This window comes from Babylonia areolata, chromosome 6 (assembly GCF_041734735.1).
Source record: "Babylonia areolata isolate BAREFJ2019XMU chromosome 6, ASM4173473v1, whole genome shotgun sequence".
NCBI classification, from domain to species: domain Eukaryota; kingdom Metazoa; phylum Mollusca; class Gastropoda; order Neogastropoda; family Buccinidae; genus Babylonia; species Babylonia areolata.
Genome location: NC_134881.1, coordinates 5852581 through 5876980, shown reverse-complemented (window position 1 = coordinate 5876980; position 24400 = coordinate 5852581). Strand labels below are relative to the sequence as shown.

Below are 24400 nucleotides of genomic sequence, written 5' to 3'. Positions count from 1 at the left end.
GGTGCTTGTGTGTGTCAGCTGACTGCAACACCACTGACGTGACGCGCTTGGCTGATCACTAAACGTCAGGCATTGCAGATTTCAGTTTAAGGACATACAGGAGAAGTCAACCAAGCCACACTTCTGCACCTCAGGTGCTAGATGCAACTCCTCCCCCCCCCCTCCTCCAGACAAATGGACTGCCATCCCCGAGGCCAAGGCACAATCATCAGTTTTTACCTCTGAAGAAGTGAACCAGCATCCCCCCCCCACCCCCACCCCCCCCCCAAAAAAAAATCCTGGGAACTGGCTGAAACCCACAGGCATTGAAGGATCCAGTGTTAAATAGTGAAAACCATCACCAGCCTGAGAGACGGGACGTTTCCATGTTCATCACAAAGGCTTGCGGTCCCAATGCCCCACCCTTACTCAGTTTCACAATTCTCATCCAGCACAACACATTTAGCATCAACAGTAATCAACCTTTCTTCTCTAGCCCTTTGTAGTAGGCACTTTTTTTTTTTTTTTTTTCATTTCACTTGACCTGGCACATCACTTGTTCACTCACATGACCGGCATCAACCACCTGTCCTTCCAAAAAGCACCAACCTGGGTGAGGTCTTGTTCGTTTTCATCCTCACATCTCCCCTTTCCCCCCAACCCACTTATTCTTTCTTCACTTGGAAACTAACCATGTATCCAGGATTTCATGCATCCTCCTCCGTTCACTCACTACCCCTTTTGCTGTTCACTCAAGCACCAACTGATCCAAGGCTCTGTCTGTAATCATTCTCACATTCTTTTGCCCATCCCACTCAACCCCTCCCACAACTTGCATGCACACTTGATCTGAAATCATTTGGCTTGGAGGCCTTTTCTTTTTATTCTTTTTTTTTCTTCTCTCTCAGATAGCACTCAACTGCCCCAAGGCAAAGACATCATTCCTCTTTCAACTGCTACACACACATTCTTGACTACCACACACCCCTTAAACACTCACAACACAAAGCCACGGTCACTCCCACTCTCTCCCCTTTGTCTCTCCTCCCACACGTTTCACTCTCCCCAGCCGTCGCTTTGCTCATTTGTCTTTGTCGTCCTCCTCCTCCATCACCACGCCCGAATCCATGATGGTTGTGATGGTGGTCTGCACGGGGGGGCCACTGTTCCAGGCCACGTTGTAGGCAGCCACCTTCACCACAGAGTAACACACAAGACTTCAATACTAACATCTCCTCCCAACAAGGAAGAAACATTTGTGGTGCAATAAAAAAATAAAAAAAATTTTAAAAAAAGCACACACACATTTTACAATGCATGAGAATCACTATTCTTTCAGTCTCAGCTACACCTGTTGCCCCACCTGGGACGCAGGCCGCCAACTAGTGTTCTCCATCCATATTGTATTTGTATTTCTTTTTATCACATCAGATTTCTCTGTGTGAAATTCGGGCTGCTCTCCCCAGGGAGAGCGCGTCGCTACACTACAGCGCCACACATTTTTTTTGTATTTTTTCCTGCGTGTAGTTTTATTTGTTTTTCCTATCGAAGTGGATTTTTCTACAGAATTTTGCCAGGAACAACCCTTTTGTTGCCGTGGGTTCTTTTACGTGCGCTAAATGCATGCTGCACACGGGACCTCGGTTTATTGTCTCATCCTGCACCAGCTGTCTGTCCGCAGGCATGGCCTGTCCTCTTCATGTCTGCCTCCAGGTATTTCTTAGTGTACGTTCATGTTAAGTCCAGCCAGTTGATGCCAGCCAGTTGATGCCAGCCAGTGTTTACATTGGGCCCGGCAAGTTGCTGTCCAGCAAACTGCTGCCCCGCTGTCGGGATAAACATGGCGCTTTCCAGGAGGAAGAAAAGAATATTGCTGTGGTGGATTTTACAGAACAGATCATTGAAACGGAATTCTCGAAAATATGGTGTTCACCCAATTCATCGGAATCGAAGTACACATGGAGAATATCATCATTTGTTGCCTCAAGTGATGGATGATGCACAGAAATGTGTAGAGTACATACAAATGCGACCAGAGACTTTTCAAGATCTGCTTGACCAATGCACTGAAGATTTGAAGAAGCAGTCAACGAATTTTCACAAGCCGATTTCGGCAGCGGAGCGCTTGATTCCCTCCCTTGAGAACCGCCAGCCTTTTCTTTTGTGTGCGCGCGACAAAGCAAAAAGCTGGCTGGCAGGGGCTGGCAGGCGCTGGCAAGGGCTGGCGGCCAGCGTGAGCGCCCGTCACCAGCTTACATAGCGGGAAAGTAGACAAGGATGTGCACTCCCTCTCCAGCCATTTGCTGGCAGCTGCAGCCGGCTGCCGTCAGCAACTGGCTGGACTTAACGTGAACGCACCCTTAGACAACCTCTTTTCCTTTTCACTTGCAGGTTCCTGGTGAGGGTTTGCCTTGTGGTGCTGGGTGCAAACTTGCAGAGAGAGTGTGGCCAATCCATCTCCTGTGTCTTCGGAAAATTCTTCTTCTGAAGGCTGCTGTCTTGTTCCTTCGCACAGTTCTTCATTTCTGATTTCCTCTGGCCAGTGAATCTGAAGAATCTTTCAGAGGCAGGTTTAGCTAAAGTTTTAATTCTCTTCGTGACAGTGGTAATGGTTCTTCCAAGGTCTCTGCTCCACAGAGGACAGGCTTCACTATGGTGCTGAATATCGTCATTCAACAAGTCTAAATAAAACTATTAAAAGGGATGCGAATGCGAAAATTTTATTGACATTAGGCCAAGGGCCCTAACTGAAGGGGGCAAACATAAGCTTCATCAATCACACAGGTAAATACTGAGATAAAACATATTAAAAGGGATGGGGGGGGGGGGGGGGGTTGCGCTCTTCCAGATCACATTGTAGGCAGTCATCATTATCACAGAGAACACACAATACTCCAGTGGTATCATCCCCTCCTAACAAGAAAGAAATGAACATTCATGGTTCAATTAAACACATGCAACGATGCCTGAGATTCCTGTTCCATGCTATGTTGTAGGCAGCCACCTTTATCACAGAGTAACATGTAATATGTTGTAGGCAGCCACCTTTATCACAGAGAAACACGTAATATGTTTGTAGCATCATCTCCCAATAATCACAAAATACAACTCAAAACTTTATCCCCAGTAAGAGAAATGAAAATCTGTGATGTGCTAAAACACATAAACAATACACGACAATCACTAGTCATTCAATATGCAAACACAGAAGGGATGGGGGTGTGAGAGACAGGGGTGGAGGGGTGGAGGTGGGAAGGCTGTTCCATGCTGACTGTAGACGGCCACTAGATCACAGAATAACACTCACTACTTTAGTATTATTACTATCATTATTGCTATTACTTACAATATCAGGGGCAACTTTTTCTCAAACAGTGTGGTTTCCCTCTGGAACAGCCTGCCAGACTGTGTCAACGCCTTCAAGAGCCGACTTGATTATCACTGGAGAAATCTGCCCTCCCTGTACTCACCAGCATGCCAAGAATAAGCAGCCTACAGACACTGCGGTTTATCTAGCTCCTTCTACCTGCTACACAAGTTGCTAAGTATGTTGTTATTACTCGGCAAAACGACAAACAGGCTTTTTTGAGGGTCCTAAAACATCGTCTGTGCACATCAAAAAAGATTTGTGGTGTAAAAAAAACAAACAAAAAACCCCATTCTTTTTTAAACAAAACATTGCACAAGAATCACTAGTCTATCAACATGTATACACAAATAAAAGACCTAAGATGCCTTTAAATGTAGAACTGAAGTGAAGCATACACACAAATAATCACAGCCGTGCACATACAATAACCACAGTTAAAGGATGGGCATAAAATGTCACATTTTGATGAGACATAAACGTAAGATAATAACAGGCCGTTAAAACAGTATATCAAACAAAGGTGTCACATAATGCACATATGTAATGAACATTTGAATTTTTGAACTTTTGTTGTCACAATAGATTTCTCTGGGTTATTCTCTTCTTGGGGAGTGCTCCATCACAGTGCAGCCTTTTCGTCTGTGCACGGATACCTGTTTTACAATCAAAGCAGATTTTTCCATAAAAAAAAAATTTGCCAGAGAAAAACATCCTTTTTTTGTTGCCACGGGTCATTTTATGTGTGCTGCACAAGTGCACGCTGCACAAATGAACTCGGTTTATCATTTCATCCCAACATACAAGCACTCAGAACACCACTCACAGTAAAAGGGGGTAGGTGAAAATCTTGGTCCAATATGTAAGATTTATTTTTTTTAATCCGGATACTGCTTTCTAGTTCTAACTCTTGGCCACCGCTTCCATTTAGCACTGATTCTGTGAGTCGCAGCAGAGGCAGGGGTGAGATTCGAACCCATGTACACTAGCTTCCTAGCCGGGTGCATCACGACAAGGCCACCGCTTCCACTCACGAGTCACAGAGAGGGCGGGGAGGTGGTAGGGAGGGAGGATGGGAGGGGGTGGTGGCTCACCTTGTCCTCAGAGATGACAGCTGTCACCTCCATCTTCTCCTGCATCTCGGCTCGCGCCTGGGCCAAGGCCTGCTGCACAGCAATGTCCTTCTGGTTCTTCTGCTCAATCAGCACCCGCGACACATTCATCTGGGCCTCGATGCGTGCCGCATTCAGCGCCTGGGGAAAAAAAGGCATACGTTTCATGAGGGGAACAAGAGGGAATGAATCACCTGTACTGATTGAAACAGGTGAAAATGAATGTCTTTGACTGCGGGTAACAGGAAGGAAGGAATGACTTGTACTGAATGAGGGTAACAGGAGGGAATGAATGACTTGTACTGAATGAGGGTAACAGGAGGGAATGAATGACGTGTACTGAATGAGGGTAACAGGAGGGAATGAATGACGTGTACTGAATGAGGGTAACAGGAGGGAATGAATGACGTGTACTGAATGAGGGTAACAGGAGGGAATGAATGACTTGTACTGAATGAGGGTAACAGGAGGGAATGAATGACTTGTACTAACTTAGGGTAACAGGAGGAAATGAATGACTTGTACTGACTTAGGGTAACAGGAGGAAATGAATGACTTGTACTGAATGAGGGTAACAGGAGGGAATGAATGACTTGTACTGAATGAGGGTAACAGGAGGGAATGAATGACTTGTACTGAATGAGGGTAACAGGAGGGAATGAATGACTTGTACTGACTAAGGGTAACAGGAGGGAATGAATGACTTGTACTGAATGAGGGTAACAGGAGGGAATGAATGACTTGTACTGAATGAGGGTAACAGGAGGGAATGAATGACTTGTACTGACTGAGGGTAACAGGAGGGAATGAATGACTTGTACTGACTTAGGGTAACAGGAGGAAATGAATGACTTGTACTGACTGAGGGTAACAGAAAGGAATGAATGACTTGTACTGAGGGTAACAGGAGGGAATGAATGACTTGTACTGACTGAAGGTAACAGGAGGGAATGAATGACTTGTACTGACTGAAGGTAACAGGAGGGAATGAATGACTTGTACTGACTGAAGGTAACAGGAGGGAATGAATGACTTGTACTGAGTGAAGGTAACAGGAGGGAATGAATGACTTGTACTGACAGAGGGTAAAAGGAGGGAGTATCAGTATCAGTAGCTCAAGGAGGCGTCACTACGTTCAGACAAATCCATATATGCTACACCACATCTGCCAAGCAGATGCCTGACCAGCAGCGTAACCCAACGCACTTAGGTCTTGAGAAAAACAACAACAAAAAAAACCCAAAACAATAATAATAAATACAATAAATAAGAATAAGAAAAAAGGACAATAATGATGATAAATAGGCAAATAAGCAAACAAATGTAAAACATGCAGACACACATTCACAGATACACACACACACACATGCATAACAGATATGCAACAAACATACAGTTTCACAGATATGAAAGCACAAAGAAATACACATTTACGTACATGAGCCCCGACACACACACACACACACACACATCCCAAATCACTGCTGTACACACACACACAAAAACCATAAAAGAGGCCGGGGAACCACTGACCTCGTTCTTTTCCTTTTCGCAGATCTGGCGAGTCTGCTGGACAACGGACTCCTTGGAAATCAGGGTCTGCTGTTTGACCTGCTCGATCATGATCTTCAGCTGCTGCACCTGCTGCAGCAAGTTGTTGGCCATCTGCAACAAGCACATCATCACAGCACACGCACACGCTGTCATTTTTGTTGGTGACCAACATCTTCAAATTTGAGAAAAACTTTTTGATTTCAGTTTCTAAAAATTATAAAATAACCTGCCGCCATGGTGAAGTGGTTAGCGTCGTGGACTGACGGCTGGGAAGACGTGGGTTCGAATCCCAGTGAAGGTGGGTTTTTCGGCCTGTGGCCAGCTCCTACCCAGAGTTGAGTGTGCTATGGACTTAAATGGGGAGACTGGGACCACACAGTTGAGTGTCATCCACTTCACGGATGCGTCTTTGGGTGTGTTGCTCTAATCACCTGACTAACACTGCAAGTGTCTGTCTCTCTCGGGCCTGGTTAACGCCGGGATATCATTATGACAGGAAGCGTAGAGTACAGCCTTGTCACGCAGTCCCAAACCAAAATGGACCTCCACAGCAACATCATCATCGTCATCCTCCTCCTTCATCATCATCAATATAAACAAAACAGTCTTAAAGTCTGTGGCCTTTCATGCCCTGCTCTCATGGTGACCTCAGTTTTGATACCCCTCCACTTCCACCATGCTTGGGGTGAGTCCTGTCAATGTCTTCAGTGTCAGCAGATTCATGGGGGGCTGTTGTTTGTGGGACGTGGTGGTGGTCTCCACTCTGGGAGGTACGCCACTCAGTCTGGCTCCGCGACTAAGCCATTATTGTTGTTAGTAGGGGACTTAGTAGGTGGTGTCCTAAATATGTTAAATCAGAACAGGCACCACTGTACAGCACCAAAGTGACTCAGCAGCAGTGCAGGGTCTCCTCTGATGTGTGGCCTCCTGGCGACCTAAAATCGATGATTCCCTGTGGACTGCCGACGATGAAACTGTGACAGACGAACCCAAGTGTGGCTGTGTATAGGGGAATCTAAATGAGTGGCGTGGGAGTAATGCCTCTGAAACGGTGCAGATGATGGGGTGGCAAAATTTTTTTTTTTCTAAATTATAACATAGATGGCAAATACTGTTAGAAAAAGTATAACTTTGCTTTTGAAACAATAAGCCCCGCATCAGAGTTAGAACTATTTCTTCTTCTTCTTCTTTCCTTCGGTGCCCACGATCTTGAGGATCATCATTCCGGCACATAAAATGATAAAACTCATTTCAATGAGTATACCAAAGTAAGAGGTTATTTATCGTTACTTTCTTCAAAATATTCCTAAGCAACTTTAAGGATTGCCTTGGTATGCTATGAACACATGTATACATTTTGAGAATTTGATGCATTTTTAACACAGTTTAGGTATTGGTTGTTTTCCATGCTTATTTTGTTATTCTGTATGTAACCCATCATACCCCAAAAGGGGGTAAAGGAAATAAATTAAATTTTGAATCTTAAATCTTGGGGAAGCGGGGTGCAATGAGAGCACACACACACACACACAGAGCTTCGGGAATGGTGTTCGAGTTTTACCTTTCCCTAACAAGTGCAAATCTGTCCACCCATTAAAAAGGTCCCCCACATATGTATGTGTGTGTGGGGTTTTTTTTGTTTTTTTTTGCTCTGACACCTGACTGACATCAAGAAAATCCAAAATAATCATCTTCAGTGGTTTTTATTCCTTCGCCCCCACGCCCCCTATCCCCCCTTAACAAGAACAGCTATTTCAGCAAACTGGTGGGCATGCCTGATATATAATAGATATATATAAAGGATTCTTTTCTTCTCAAAAATATGTTTAATATACTTACCATTACCCACTGGTGCACTATATAAAAAAAGGGATAGATAGACAAGGTCAGTTCAGAATCTTGTCCCTGTCACAGTCTGCTCCAGTGGGTCAGAGTATAGTATGTGTAATTAGAACACAATAGTGGGATTTTCCTCACCTTAAAATGACATTTTCTCTAATATCCTTTTCCATGACCCACAGGTGAAGACTCCGACTCCGACAAATGTCCATTATTATTATTATTCTGAACTGACTTCGTTTATTCCCTTCTGTATGTCATGCACCAGCGGGTCACAGTACAGTATGCGCATATTAACTCACTCAGTACGGCCAGTCCTCTCTTCTCCTCTACACAGACCCCTCGGATGTCCAGTGGGTGTCTGAATAACCCAACCTTTAGCTTCCGTCGTCAGAATTGTGGTATTCTTTGTCAACATTCACCTCTTCAGTATAAGAGCATTCCACTTGCAATATTTTGATCATGGTAATTGGGGTGAAACGCTGTTAACGTTGTCTCTTTCGCCGTTCGTATGGACAGAGTTAAACAGATCTTAAAGAAGAGGCAACCTGCAGCGACCCAGGCGTCCTCACCTCTTCCAGATGCCACCACTGCTTCTGCTCCATGACGTCCATGGACACAACAGAGACAGGCTTGGCCACCATGGTCGCCTGCTGTGGATGCTGATGCTGCTGAACCTGGGGCTGTTGGGGCTGGATGGCCGTCTGGAGCTGGGGGTGGGCCAGGCCAATGGGCGTCATCATCACCGCATCTGGAAACAAAAGTGGAGTGTAGGCCCCCAGTGGCAATGCCAGAATCATGAGAATCTTAAGTGTACAGGATCAAATCCCATCACGTATTCTGTTTCTCTCCCCCCCCACTGGGCTGTGAGAGGTGGTCTGGATGCAAGTCATTCGGAAGAGACGATAAACCAAGTTTTTATGTGTAGCATAAGCTTAGCACATTTAAAACACATACACACATAGAGAGATATACGTACCATCACAGAATCTGAAACACCACATCTTAACAACAGATATGTTCACATGCACACATCATAACTATGTCTACTTCTTAACAACCAACATATTCAAACACATACATAATCATCACCGCCACATATGCTACAGCACAAGCATCTTAATAACCCACAGGTGCACGCACACAAACACACTAACACAGATACACAAACATCATCAAAGTGCCTGCAACAACACCAGCATCTTAACAACTGATATGTTCACACAAGTACATACAGACATATATACAAACATCACAGTGTCTGAAACAACCCTGTGTCTAACAACTGGCATGTTCACAAACACACAATCACAAAGACACTTACACATCATTCCAGCATCTGCAGCAACACCTGTGTCATAACAATTGAAATGTTCACACACACACACAAACACACAGAGTTGTCTACATATAAACATCATCACAGCATCTGTAACAATGCTCACGTCTTAACACCCAACATGTTCACACACACATTAACACATACACACACAGAGATACACAAACATCAGAACATCTGAAATAACAGTGCCTCAACAACAGACATGTTCACACACACACACAAACACACAGATACACAACCACCATCACATCATCGAAAACAAAACTGCATAAAAACATCAACATGTTCCTTCAAACATCACCATGGCTGTGGACTTTCACACACTTGACATTGTTGCTAACAGACCAGAATGAAAATTTTCTGAACCAGACACAAAGTCAAACTTTCAGCGGGACAAAGGGGAGGTTACCTACTCCGGGAAGTTATCGGCCGTAGTTTCATTTTCTCCGCATAGGCGGATAGTAGTTTGCACAGGCAGGAATGTCAGACCCCTGCCGGAGTCTGCACTAGTTGGGTCACGGTTAAGTATGTGTAATTAAACTTAATCATTTATCAAAATGTGTCTACTATACTGCTGACTAAAGAGATCTGCAGATATCCTGGTATCGATGTTCGATTTTCATCACTTTTTCGTTTTGTATTTTCAGTTGTTTGTGAAATGCATCAGGGTCTTGGTTGAATGGTGCTGGTCAAGGGTTTCGTTAAAAATTCCAAGACTTTCCCAGACCTTGAACCTTGGACAAAAAATGTATTTTCACAAGACTTTTCCAGCCCTGGAAATGGTCCTCTCAGTTCCCCTAAAGCTTTCCCCAGACCTTGTAGTAGAAACCCTGTTGCTTACAATAATGGAGAGGTTTGAGCACAAAGTAGTAGGGCAATGCAGATTTTGAACATTCCGATGCCATTTCTCTGATCTCAGACCCATGTTTGCAGCAGGACAATACACAGCTGGTCCTCCCTTGTTTATTGTATTGTACTGCACTGTATTACATTGTACTGTAAATGTAATGTATTACATTGTATTACTTTTTGTCACAACACATTTCTCTGTGTGAAATTCGGGCTGCACTTCCAAGGGAGAGCACATCACTACAGTGAGAGTGCTACCCATTTCAAGTGAGAGCACCATCAAGAATATTTTTCTGCCCCCAAGTCTATTTGTTTTCCTATCAAATTTTGTGTTTTTCTACAGAATTCCACCAGGGACAAACCTTTCGTTGCTGTGATGGGTTCTTTTACATGTGCTAAGTGCATGCCTGCACACAGGACTTCCGTTTATCTTCTCATCCGAATGACAAGTATCCAGACCACCACTCAAGGTCTTGCGCAGGGGGAGAAAATACTGGCGAGTGATTACCTCCAGTGACGAAATTTCCCTGGGCGTCAGTGGCCACGATCTGCACGGTTTCCCCCGTGTCTGCTGACTGCACCGTCAGGGACCGGGGACTGCTCACTGCCAGACTGCTGCTAGCCACTGGGAACACACAGGGCACTGTTACGACTGTACCACAGCCATTCTTCAACTGAGAGCAAAATCAACAATACACAACAACAGAAAACATTATCCTACACATTTAGATTAACAGAGCAGCCATAGATTACAAACACCCATTAATATAAATTACAGTTACTCTTCTTTTTTTTAATATGATAAATACCTTCTTTGGAAATGGTGACTGGGGTGATACTAGGTGACTTGGTAGATGCTGTTCTCATCTTTTTGGGCGATGACAGCGGGCCTTCAGTGTCTGAATCCTTTTTCCTCCGTTTGTAGGGTACAAACAGACGGACAGGTCCCGTCTGTCACAAGAATAACATCTGACTGATTTTGTCACTGTCAAATTCAAATATTTTCTACCACATACATGTACATTATTAACAGCTCGCAAAAAAACATTGTTTAAATTACTGTCTGCCAGACAAATGATAGTACTCCAAAAACAAAAACATTTCAAATATTTCTAAAGAGTAGCACTTACAAAAAAACCCAAAAAACTACTGTGTGAAAAATACTAACATTTCAAAGCAGTGACAGAAGAATAGCAGCCAATTTATGTCTGTCACGGAAATAACAAATTATTAACTGTTAGAAAAATAACAGAAATTATCAACTTTCACTGTTTCTTCAGAACAGCTGCTTATCAATATTCTTAGAGATGAAAGTGATAGTGCCGATTTCCTCTCCCTCAACTCTGTGAAGAGTCATAGGGCTTTGCTGAGAAGCACTGTGCACCAGATTCCTCTAGCTCTGTCAGTAACTCAGTTGTTGCTCTGCAAATGTTTTTTTCCGTCCGATCTGCACTGTTATTAGTCGTTCGTTTTTCTCCATCTCCCTCCCTCAACAGTTTCTTGTAGAACTGTTTTAGCTAGACCTGTAAGACCACTGGATCTTGTTAATGGGCAATTTCCAACATCCATTTCCTTGCCCTGAAAGATGTCAGCAATAATGGTCCAAAAATGACAACATGCTGCTTGATGGAGTACTCATTCCACCATTTTATGACATCTTTTTTTCTGTGAGACAGCTGCTGTTTTTGTCCTAAAATGATGCCCACTTTGTTTCTGTTGTTAAACTTGACCAAACAGTGCTGACTTCAGTCACAGTAAAAAAATTATTAAAAATTAAAAAAAAATCCTGCACACAATGACTAGGCTTAAAAATAAGCAAAATTCATTAACTTCTATTATAAACTAAAACTTCTGGTTCCATTACTGAATTAGACTAAAGAACTCACAACATATTGTGTGTTATATATTAAATTACTTGCAAAAAAAGACGTTTGAAAACAAGAGAACTCTGGCCATTAAGAAGCGTGAGCGAAGGAAGCAGGGCTAAACTTCTGGAGACGTTTTCCCTTGCAACACCTGTGGGAAGTGCTGCACATCCAGAATCAGCCTCTTCTCCCATATGAGGACACACACCGACAGATAAAGCCTGCCTGCCTACCCATCCGTCGGTTTGACGGGAGACTCCATCATCAATTACAAGGACTGCATGCCTTATCAAGGTTTTGTCAATATTGCTTGATTTTTACAAATGTGTATATATATGCATGTTGAAAATGATCCGTTTTCTTTTTTTAACTATGCATTGCATTTGTCATGCATATATATACAAGCTGCAAGTTGTCTCTATATCAATGCAAACACTTTATGTTAGTCTCCCCTCTCCTGTAAATATTCTCACTGGAATTACGCAGTCATGTTCGTAAGGGAACCCATTAATTTATTATTAATACTACAGCTCTCTAGAGGATGACAAAGTTGCTTTGTTATTTCAGTTATTTCCCTTCAGACATAATGTTAAAAAAGTTCTGTGTCAGCTGAAAAGATTCCACAATAACCATGACTAGATAATACATAAAAAACTAATGAATCCATATTTCATAAAATAAAAATGGATTATATGTTTTAAGTAGTTCTACTATTAGTTGTAGTAGGGGCCAGATGTTTAGACCTCACGGTCCTTTTACATCCCTTCTCGTTGCATAATAATTCATCAGTGGTTTGCTTTGCATGCTAACTCTAATTTCCTTTTGTTAATGAAAATATAGTCCTATTCATTAAAATCTTGAAGACATTGTTGCATTTCAGGATCACTATCAAACAGATTTTTTTTTTTTTTAACTTGTCAAGATTTTGTGCACTTTTAATGTTAATTATTCAGACCGTCCCAGTGCTTGATAACTTGATTAGTAAAATTGAACTTGTGGATGTTTGTGTTACAATATATCTTAAGCAAAGTTTTGTCTCACTATAACTATTTCTTGTTTTATCAGGATTTTTTAAACATTTTGTCTGCATTGATATTGTCTATGTTATTCAATATTAAGTGTGTAGGTGGGCATGCCTGAAATCTGACTGAATGACACAGGAAACCAATGATGAGCTCCCAATGGCAGCTGTCAGTCGGCTCTACCTAGGTAGGCAGCCTGTTGTGTAAATGACTCCGTGTGTGTAAAGCGCTTAGAGCTTGATCTTCGACCAAGGATAGGTGCTATAGAAATATCCATATCAATCAATCAATCAAACAACAATTGCAAGTATCTTAACCATTCTGAGTAGGCCATATCTCTGCATTATTTAACTGTTCTGGTGGCTCTCATTTGAACTTTTTCCAATGCAACAGATTGACTCTTAAGATATATATATGGATACCATGAGTCTGTGCTTAATAAATAATTGTTAATAAAACCCAGATTCAGAATATTCTGACATCCTGCAGTCAAACTCATCATTACATAGTTCACATGAATAACAAATGTTGTCAGTAAAAAATTCAGAAAAAATGGCGAGACTAACGATGTTACTAACAACTGCATCATCATCACAGCAGGCCGCACAGGTGCAGGAGGTGGCATGGGGCTGCAGGATCCCATCTTCGATCAAGCACTGCAAAGTGCGCCCTCCATAGCGAATGCTCCTCTTCCAATCTTTGCTGCTTGCCCTTCCAGCCAACGCTTCGAACTCGTTAGGCGTGTACCATCCTTCTGCATTTTTTATACATTTTCCTCTCCCACCTGCACAGTCAACAACATTCTTTCATGTTCTCCAGAGAACTCATTAAGCTCAAGATCCAAAATGATATCAATTCATTATGCATAAAAGTAAGAAAGAAAGAAAAAGAAAGAAAACAAAAAGTGATTTTAGTTTGAGCAGAACATAAACTACACTACTGACAAAGTGAATGAGTGATACTATAATACTCATCATTCAATATGCAGTCACTATGATATAATATAGTAATTTAGTATCAATGACACAGTATGGATGTCGTTAACACTATGGCTATCCACAATTTTCCCCCTAAAGAATGAGTAGTGTTCACAACAAGACATGGATGTTCACTCAATCAACAACAGAGGATCAGGGATGGGGAAGAAATGTGGATATTGCCAACACTATTTACAGTACTTTTCTGCAAAATATAAAACTACACAAATACAATGCACACAAGTATTCTTTCACAAAGGAATAATGCTGACTAGTTTTGAAAATTTCGAATAGTTTCATAAAATAACACCCCAAACCTACTAACCAAAAAGGTGTAAAGTTACATATAATGATTTTCTGATATATATTCTAAATAGCAAATTAAACTGCATTTTAAAGATATTTTTATTTCTAAAAATGTGTGCCAACAATGAACAATCATTAAAAATTGATAAAGCTCAAAAGCAATCAAAATATGTGTTATAAACACAAGTTTACAAGTTTTAAAATGCTTCAAATCACTGCTGTGGATAATTATCAAATGCACGCACATGACACTGCAAGCATGCGAACGAGCGAGCACGAGAGAGAGGCCCATTCTTGTCATAAAACTACTGTTTACCTGAGCCAAACTTGGCTTTGTAGAGTTCACCATTCGTATTTTTGCACCGCACAGGCAGAACCGATGCATGAACAGAATCGTCCCAAGTGTATCTAAACCCTTTTTCCTTGCTCAGCGGTGTTGCGGGAGTCGGCGGAGGGAGCGGTGTTGTGGGGGTTTTCAATCCAGCTTCGAGCTGAGCGATGGACTGATCGTGAATGACAATATGCGTGGTTTTAAGTCCAGCAACCGTGGCTTCTTGGAACTGTTCTGCAGAGATAAGTCCCTGAGGAGTTGCGACATAAACATGCTCTGCAGCGATCGCATCCTGTGGCGCCGTTTCCACAACAGTGGCTGTGCAACTCGTTGCAGACGATTCACATTCGGCAGGTTGTTCTTCCACGAAGGCGGAATCGTCCCCGTTCGGAATCTCATCGGAAATATCGACTTCAGACATGCCGAGGAACGCGGGTCATAAAAGTCAAATCTTTTGCTGTGGAAAACGACGTTTAGCAGTGAAAAGACTCATCTATACTTAACAAATGAAGCGTTGAACTGTTTCCGACCTTCTTTACATTCTTGCAGACCTAAAAAGCCTTGTTTTAGGCACACAATAACATTGGCGAAGGTTTCCGTTCTTTTACGAAAGATGGCGGAAAATCGAACGGAGATTCAGTGTGTATAATCTCAAACAAAACATTTCGTCACAATAAAGTTTTGTTATGTGTTTTTGACTATTATATAAGCAAAGATGTGAAAATGTTGTTCTGTTTATAATTGTGTTCTTTGACATAGAACATCTGCCAGATTAGCGTATATATTTGTATTTAATGTTTTTTTGAGATTTGACTGGTTCCAAGCACCAGTTTCAAAATAGACTAAACTCTAATTGTTGTTTTGGTCGAAGAGTGGAAAACGTATTGGGACGAAAAAAGCTGTGAAGGGTATACAGCTGGAATAAATCACACAAAATCATTCATAAGATTATTTCCTATATATCACTCACCTGTTAGAATGGGGAGTTCTCAGACAAAGAGGAAGAAGGGCTTATGGGTTCAGTAGAACTGAACTTCTGAGGGTAATTTCCATAGACTGATCATTATAGTAAATATATATCTCAGAGGTAATTTCTCTGCAACATCTTTCAAATCTTATCTCAAAGCATAAATCTGTTCGTACATTTTAAACCAAATCTTTCTTCACCAAAACGTCTTTATACGTGTCCTTCGCAGATGTGGCGTAGCGTATACGAATTTGGGAGGCCGGGAGGACTGAATTTGTTTAATGTCCCGTCACATATATCGGTGATTGAAGACATTAATTTTTGTTGTTGAAGTATTTATGTATACATTTGAGTATTATCAGTTAGAAGGGGTGGGAGATGTGAATGAATGGAGATTTATTGGGGATACTAGGCAAGTGAGGGTGAAATGAGGGTGAAATTTGAAAAAAGAAAAAAAATCTAAATACGATTTTGGCCGAACGCAGTGATGACGCCTTATTCTTGAGTAACTGAACTGAACTGAACTGAACCGAGTGTATCAGTGTGTGTGTGTGTGTGTGTGTGTGTGTGTGTGTGTGTGTGTGTGTGTGTGTGTGTGTGTGTGTGTGTGTGTGTGTGTGTGTCTGTTTTGGGGATGATTTTTTTTTTCTCTCAGCGCCTGACAAAGCGCGTTGGGTTACGCTGCTGGTCAGGCATCTGCTTGGCAGATGTGGTGTAGCGTATATGGATTTGACTGAACGCAGTGATGCCTCCTTGAGCTACTGATACTGATACTGATACTGGGGGTGAACTTGAAGAGGGTTTCTAGCAGAATCAAGTTAAAGATCGCTTAGCCGGAGTCTTGTTATAAACAGAACTGGCATTCAGTCTAAAATGGAAGATGATGTGAAGTATTCTTGGTTCCATATTCCTTTAAAACTATTTTTCAACAGGAGAAATTTTAGTAGTAGTTACCAATAAATGGTATAGCAAGATTCAGAAACAGAACCTTAGGTTTAACAACTAACAAAAGATGGTTTGATCTTGACGGTTTAGCTGATTGTATGCCGTGTATATATATATATATATGATAGTCAGTCGTGTCCGACTATGACCATCAGAACGGCAGAGGAGGCAACTGCTGTCCCGACTATCTGGGCTAGAATTTGATTATAGTGGAGAGTGTCTTGCCCAAGTACATCCCCACTCTCTCGGCCAAGAGGGTTTTAGGACAGTTGGCGTTGGGATGGTTCCCAAAGGCCAACTAGCCCACAAGGCTGCAGCACTAAGAGCCAGTGCAATTTTGCCTCCCAGTTTGAGAGTCATAGTCCTTCACAAAAGACTAAGCTGTAAATGGTTTCCCATTGACTGGAGAAACCATTGATAATACAGCTCTCACTTTGCTGTTGGCCCAAATGTAAACTTATGTCAATCTGTGATATAAGCCGAGTGTTGGGCTTGTATGCCGTGTACAGTGTGTGTGGAGGATGTGAGAGAGGATGAAGATCTTTTTTTTTTTCATTGTAAAGCTCATGAAGACATTAGAGCCAAGACACGACTTTTCCATATTGCCGCTGAGAAAAGACAAGATGTGTTTAGTATGTTATCAACCGAAAATGGCGAAATTATAATTTTGCTTGCCAATTACACAGCAAAAGCTGTTACTATCAGGAAAAAGAAAGTAAATGGTAATAACACGTAATCATCATTAGTCACATATTATGATTAGCCTGTTACAGCTGTATACACTTGATGGTCAGTTTGTATGTTTATAGTCTATTGCATGTTGTTTCTCTATTATGGTGTGTGTGTGTGTGTGTGTGTGTGTGTGTGTGTGTGTGTGTGTGTGTGTGTGTGTGTGTGTGTGTGTGTGTGTGTGTGTGTGTGTGTGTGTGTGTGTGTGATTTCTTAACTCTTTAACCGATGTTTTGCCATTCATAATGCGACAGACGGAAATAAAGAATTGAGACACTCGGTCGGACTCGGGTCGATTTTCGAGAACATAACAAAATAAACATATATAATTGAAAACACTTACTGTACAGAGTGAAACATCAACGTTAAAATTCGAATGAAATAGCTATTTCCTTACATTGAAATGCAAAGAGAGAGAGAGAGTATGTGTGTATGGGGAGGACGGGGCGTGGGGTGAGAGAGAGAGAGAGAGAGAGAGAGCCCCGAGGAGAGACGGACAGACAGACATGCACGCAGATACGCAGACACACAGAGAGAAACTCAGGGAGACAGAGAGAGAAACAGACAGATAGAGGGGGCACACAGACACGCTGACACATTGACACAGAGAAGAAGAAGAAGAAAGAGAGAGAGAGAGAAAAGTGCGTAGGAGGAAAGAGCGTTGAAGAGAGACAGATTGAGAGAGAGAGAGAGAGAGAGTGTGCGTGTGTGTGTGTGTGAAGAAATCAATAAGGGAGTCCTCTTCCTCAGAGGCAGCCAAATGTTAGCGTGCCCACAGAAAACGCCGGTGTGATGCAAAAATAAGGACCCCGCCTCCATAGTTAACCCCACGGGGGTCATTATAATTGTGGGAAAGCCCTGGAATGACTCCCGTGGGCGAGTTAGCATAGTCTGGGAAGATTCCAACCCGTTGTCCTGAAGTCCCCCTACGCTCTTAGAATTAAAGTGTTTTAAAAACAAATTGATCAGGAAAACAACAAATTTTAATATCTCCTTCTTCCCTCGTTCATCTCCTTCTTCCCTCGTTCATCCTCGTTTATTACTACTACTACTACTACTACTACTACTACTACTACTACTACTACTACTACTACTTTTTTTGAATAAAATTATTATTTATTTATTTATTTATTTATTTATTTATGTACGCTTATAGTTGACTTCATCAAGTTTTTGCGTCTTATACATATTAATAGTAGTAGTAGTAGTTCTTTTTTATGTTTTTATCTATTATTTATTCACCTTTTATTTCTTTTTTCTTTTCTTTTTTCCAAGGCCTGACTAAGCGCGTTGGGTTACACTGCTGGTCAGGCATCTGCTTGGCAGATGTGGTGTAGCGTATATGGATTTGTCCGAACGCAGTGACGCCTCCTTGAACTACTGAAACTGAAACTTCCCTCGTTCAGTTCAGTGAAGAGCCATTGGGGCGTCAGAGTTCAGTTTCAGTTTCAGTAGCTCAAGGAATAAATAAAATAAATAAATAAATAAAATGAAAAAAATGAAATAAAAAAATAAATGATAATAATATATTTAAAAAATAATAATAACTAAATAATAATGATAATAATAAAAAAATAAATTAATAGATAAATAAATGAATAATATAAATAAAATAAATTATTTTTAAAAAGGCGTCACAGAGAAGAAATGTTCACCAGGTTCATCCGGGACTGTCGGTAATGTGTCCAAGCCTGGGTTTCTGTAGACGGGTATTTTGTCCATTCTGCAATGTTGTTGTCCATCGTTTTTTGTTTTTGTTTTTCTGTCTTCCCGCCGTCTCCTTCACTGAAGAGTTCCTTGAATGATTGTTTTTAGTAAGGCCACTGGATCTTGGTACTTGGCCACAGCAGCCTGGCTTTCTCTCTTCTTAACTTATGTCAGCAGATCTCTATTTGTATTTGTATTTCTTTTTATCACAACAGATTTCTCTGTGTGAAATTCGGGCTGCTCTCCCCAGGGAGAGCGCGCGTCGCTACACTACAGCGCCACCCATTTATTTGTATTTTTTCCTGCGTGCAGTTTTTTTTAATTTGTTTTTCGATTCGAAGTGGATTCTTCTACAGAATTTTGCCAGGAACAACCCTTTTGTTGCCGTGGGTTCTTTTACGTGCGCTAAGTGCATGCTGCACACGAGACCTCGGTTTATCGTCTCATCCAAATGACTAGCGTGCAGACCACCACTCAAGGTCTAGTGGAGGGGGAGAAAATATCGGCGGCTGAGCCGTGATTCGAACCAGTGCGCTCAGATTCTCTCGCTTCCTAGGCGGACGCGTGACCTCTAGGCCATCACTCCACAAGTGATCGGTGTATCTGATGTTTAGTATCTTGCGTATAAGCCTAATTCCTCATTTCCATGGCTTCAATTCTTCTGACCAAATCCGCCGTGGAGATCCATTTACCGCATGTGAAAATTAGATGTCATATAAAATTAGCATTTTACGGTCGAAACCAACCCCAATAAACAAACACAACAAAATGAGAGAGGAACTAGGGAAAAAGACAAAACTGACTGCAGGATTCTTCAAGACAAAAAAACTAAAGTTTATGAAAACCATTTTGGTGGTAGAGTTGAGTGTCATCACTTGACAACGGGCCTATGGTTCGAAACGTCGTATCCCACTCAACAAAGAGGATTCATCTACCACCAAAAAAGTTTTTTTTATAAGCTTTAGTTTTTTTGTGTTGAGAGAGGAACTTATTTTGGGCAACATATTGCAGTCCTGGTTCCCTGAAGCACTCCAAAATGAATCAGTGTGGGCTGGTATCTTTTCGACTCCAGCCAGGGACAAAACCGATCTAACTCAACACAAACACGAGTGCGGTGTATTCTGGGGAAAAAGACTACTCCATGCGGAATCATTTTGGGACAGTATTCCTGGTCCCAAAACAACAACCCCTTTTGGGGACTTGGGATGGAGTCATTCTAGCTCTGTCCCAAAATGACCCCATCAAGAATGTTTTGGTTAATTTTTTCTTCTTTTTTTTAAAAAAAAAAAAAAAAAAAACACTTGTCAGAGTTCTGGAAAAAAATTTTCAATCGAGCAAAAAAAAAAAAAAAAAAAAAAATTGGAGACACGGGGCGGACCATAACAGCAACAAAAAAAAAAGTCCTGGCCTGAAATAACTGTGAAGGGAGTGTTTCTGGACCGACTCCAGTGGAGTCAAAATAGTGCCGTGCCTGGAGCCATTTCCAGGCGCGACACCGGCCTGCCTGCTCCTCTCAACCACACAAAGTCCCCCCCCCCCCCCCGCCCCCGCCCCCCCGGCTCTGTCCCTAACCGTACTGCCGTCGTAACATACAAGAATGCTTAGCTCACTCAGTACGGCCAGTCCTCTCTTCTCCTCTACACAGACCCCTCGGATGTCCAGTGGGTGTCTGAATGACCCAACCTTTAGCTTCCGTCGTCAGAATTGTGGTATTCTTTGTCAACATTCACCTCTTCAGTATAAGAGCCTTCCGCTTGCAATATTTTGATGATGGTAATTGGGGTGAAACGCTGTTAACGTCGTCTCTTTCGCCGTTCGTATGGAGAGAGTTAGCGAGGGGGTCTCCCAGTGCTACTGTTCCAGACTGACTAGAACAGGGAGTTTCCGCGAGGTTCGGGTTTTTATTTCATCACCACCCCTCACCTGCCTTCACCTCCCGTTCTCCCACTTTCTCCGCCACACTTTGACTGGTGGTCTGTGTGTTAGTCTTTCGAATGGGACGATAAACCGCGTGCAGCAGCATGCACTGGAAAACACAACACAATAACAACACAACACGACAACAACACAATGACAACAAAAAACCAACACAACAACAACACAACGACAACTACAACAGCGCAACAGCAACAGCAACAACACAACAGCAACAGCAACAACACAACGACAACAACAACAACAACAACACAAACAGCACAACGCGACACCACCTACACCACCACCAGCAATAACACAACACAAAGAAGAAGAGTAACTTCAGAGACGCAGATGGCCGGATGAAGAACGCCCGTGTGAACGTAGGGCGCACAGACTGTCATGGTGATCTGGTGGATACCGAACTGTGAGGGAGAGAGAGAAGGGAGGAAGGGGTAAGAGAGAGATGGAGAGAGAGAGAGAGAGAGAGAGAGAGAGAGAGAGAGAGAGAGAGAGAGAGAGAGAGGGAGAGAGAGAGAGAGAGAGAGAGAGAGAGAGAGGACGGAGAGAACAAGAACACACACACACACACACACACACACACACACACACACACTCAAACACACACACATGGACACACACACACACACACACACACACACACACACACACACACACACACACACAAGCGCATGCGCAGAGAGAGAGAAAAAGAGAAAGACACAGAGAGACAGTGAGAGATGGGGGAGGGAGACAAAGGGGGGAAAGAGAGAGGGAGCAACAGAGAGAGAGAGAGAGAGAGAGAGAAGAAATAAATACATCACAAATGGAGAGAGAGAAAGACAGAGAGACACACAGAGAGACAGGGATAAAGACAAAGAGAGACAGAGACAGAGAGACAGAAACAGAGACAAAGAGAGACAGAAACAGAGACATAATAAGAGACAGAGAGAGACAGAGACAGAGAGACAGAAGCAGAGACAGAGAGAAAGAGAGACAGAGGCAGAGAGACAGAGACAGAGACATAATAAGAGACAGAGAGAGACAGAGACAGAGAGACAGAGACAGAGAGACAGAAACAGAGACATAGAGACAGAAACAGAGACAGAGAGAAACAGAGGCAGAAACAGAGACAGACTGAGACAGAGAGACAGAAACAGAGACAGAGACAGACTGAGACAGCGAGACAGAAACAGAGACAGAGACCAAGAACAAGAACAAGAACAAAACTTTAATCTCCAGGCCTCCGGCCCCTAGAAAGAGGTCAAAAGTACACAATATGGTGATCACTCAGCCGCAACAAAATGTAAAATACATACTAACTTAACCTGTAGAACAAAAGTGCTTCTCGTGCATTGTAAATTAATTCTAACTTTCATCATTGTTGTCACAGAATTCCTGTCGTATCTTCAGGGCATTAATATAATTATAAATGCATAGTTTACGAATACTGTAAACAGAACCATTCTTCATCAAGTGAACATACGATTGACCTTCAGAGTTCAGATGTTTTTGCCGCAGGTTATTGTAGAGTGAGGGACAGAGAAGGGGGGAGAGACAGAGAGCGAGAGAGAGAGACACACAGAGAGAGAGACAGAGAGAGAAGGGAGAGAGAAAGAGTGAGAGAGAGAAACATAGAGAGAGAGATAGAGAGAGGGGGGAAAGAGGGAGATAGAGACACACACGCACACACAGACAAAAAGAGAGCGAGAGAGAAGGAGAGCAAGAGAGAGAGAGAGTAAGATGGAGAGAGAGACAGAGACAGACAGACAGACAGACAGAAAGTGACGTTATTAAGCACCACCGAGGCATTGAATTGATTGCAGAAAGGTGTTCAGGTCAAGACATCATTCAGACACGTACACACACTCATTGGCTCGTACTCGCGGCCTGAAAATAAAAGGACACTATTGTAATTCAAATTAATATGATTATGTTTATATATTCTCTAACATCAGTCTATCAGTTTCGATTCATGGATGAATAAAAACATTTTAAAGATGAGATCAGTTTTACGTAGGTGAATTCGTCTTTTTAACGTAATTTCCATTGTCCATTTCACATTATTTTGCTTTCTCTTTGACAGGGTTTATGAAGTAACGGGTGATCAGCCCTGATATGAACCCTTCGCAGTCGACCCGCTGGTAGGGAGCATGATTTGATTTGACTGGGAACGAACTGCTGGGCCACCGTACACACTGCAGTGATTCCGACACTGACACAATACACACCTCTCGGCTTGTAACGGCGCAATCTCTGTGGACTGTGAGCCAGTTGGTGCTGTGGTAATTGCTGATGATAGACCTTCTTCTGGTAGTAATGAGGTCCGGCTGGTTTCAACGGTGTCAGCGATGATGATACTTTCTTTTCTTTTTTCATTTTGCTTTATTTATGCCAGAGTGAAATAGTCTCTTATCTGCCCCTGTACTGATTCTCTCGACGCGCGCGTTGGTTGCGTGCACGAGAGAAGTGTCCGTAAAAAGCAATTGTGCTGTGTTCTGGAGGCGAGTATGAGTTGGTGAGGCAGAGACTGTAGCTGCAACATTTTTCCAACTATCTCTGTCCACTTTCGTTGATGTGTTTCCTGTTGCATGATGGCCAGTACAAGGCAGGATGGGCAAGAGTCATGAGCAGCTCCCACTCTAGCGTTGAAGTCACCAAGAAGACAAAGATCTCCACCAGCTTCTATCTTGCTGATGGTACTGTCCAGATCGCATCAGGACTGATTTTTGGTATCTTGACCTGAGCGGAGGTTTCGGCGCTGACACGGAAACGACGTGTGATGGGATGACAAATGGTGACTGTGGTGAGCAGTACGTTCTGCCCAGCAAAGACCGACACAGCATTTTCATTTGTCCTCAACTTTCCTCCCTTGCCAGAGAAAGGTGAACTGTTATCTGCAGGTCTGGTTTCTTGCAGAACATGTTTTTCGACGTTCAGTCTGACGGGCGCAATAGCCTAGTGGTTAAAGCGTTGGACTGTCAATCTGAGGGTCCCGGGTTCGAATCACGGTGACGGCGCCTGGTGGGTTAAGGGTGGAGATTTTTACGATCTCCCAGGTCAACATATGTGCAGACCTGCTAGTGCCTGAACCCCCTGCGTGTGTATATGCAAGCAGAAGATCAAATACGCACGTTAAAGATCCTGTAATCCATGTCAGCGTTCGGTGGGTTATGGAAACAAGAACATACCCAGCATGCACACCCCCGAAAACGGAGTATGGCTGCCTACATGGCGGGGTAAAAACGGTCATACACGTAAAAGCCAACTCGTGTGCATACGAGTGAACGCAGAAGAAGAAGAACAAGAAGACGTTCAGTCTGTGGGGTTCAGCGTCAATTACGGCCGTGTTTTTTTCCGCGGTCCATAAATCTATTGAAGATCTTTAGAGGAGCATGACACAATGATGATGATGATGATGGTGATGATGATGTGTTGCATTCCACAAGATGAACATACCACACACCCAATTTGAAGCGGGATAGACTGTGGCGGGTCAGCACCTAACTAGCTGAGAGTTGTCCGGTTCGAGACGGACAGTAACTGACTCGGCAGTGTGACGCGATACTCCTCCCATCCTGCAGCGTCCTACTCT

General features: G+C 42.7%; 1 protein-coding gene across 4 annotated transcripts; it reads right to left on the bottom strand.

Annotated features, from left to right (window-relative positions):
* Positions 1–276: 276 nt before the first annotated feature.
* Positions 277–15143, bottom strand: LOC143283259 (deformed epidermal autoregulatory factor 1 homolog). Of its 4 annotated transcripts, XM_076589439.1 has the most exons (9): positions 14529–15143; positions 13496–13713; positions 10852–10993; positions 10551–10685; positions 8424–8602; positions 5992–6123; positions 4441–4599; positions 3326–3439; positions 1043–1171 (listed from the first exon to the last, which is right to left on the bottom strand). In XM_076589439.1, exons 1-8 carry the CDS (start codon positions 14962–14964, stop codon positions 3347–3349), a joined length of 1494 nt encoding a protein of 497 aa, XP_076445554.1. In that variant the 5' UTR covers positions 14965–15143; the 3' UTR covers positions 1043–1171; positions 3326–3346. The 4 variants fall into 4 exon arrangements, with proteins under 4 accessions (XP_076445551.1, XP_076445553.1, XP_076445552.1 ...); XM_076589436.1 differs by lacking the exon at positions 3326–3439 and having other exon boundaries at positions 277–1171; XM_076589438.1 differs by lacking the exon at positions 3326–3439 and having other exon boundaries at positions 277–1171; positions 10551–10667.
* Positions 15144–24400: the final 9257 nt, after the last annotated feature.

Coding starts and splice junctions, on each gene's coding strand:
- LOC143283259 (XM_076589436.1), bottom strand. CDS start 14,964: ATGTCTGAAGTCGATATTTCCGATGAGATTCCGAACGGGGACGATTCC. Junction 13,714..14,528: donor CAAAGCCAAGTTTGGCTCAG/GTAAACAGTAGT, acceptor TTGACTGTGCAG/GTGGGAGAGGAAAATGTATA. Junction 8,603..10,550: donor GGGAAATTTCGTCACTGGAG/GTAATCACTCGC, acceptor TTTTGTTTCCAG/ATGCGGTGATGATGACGCCC.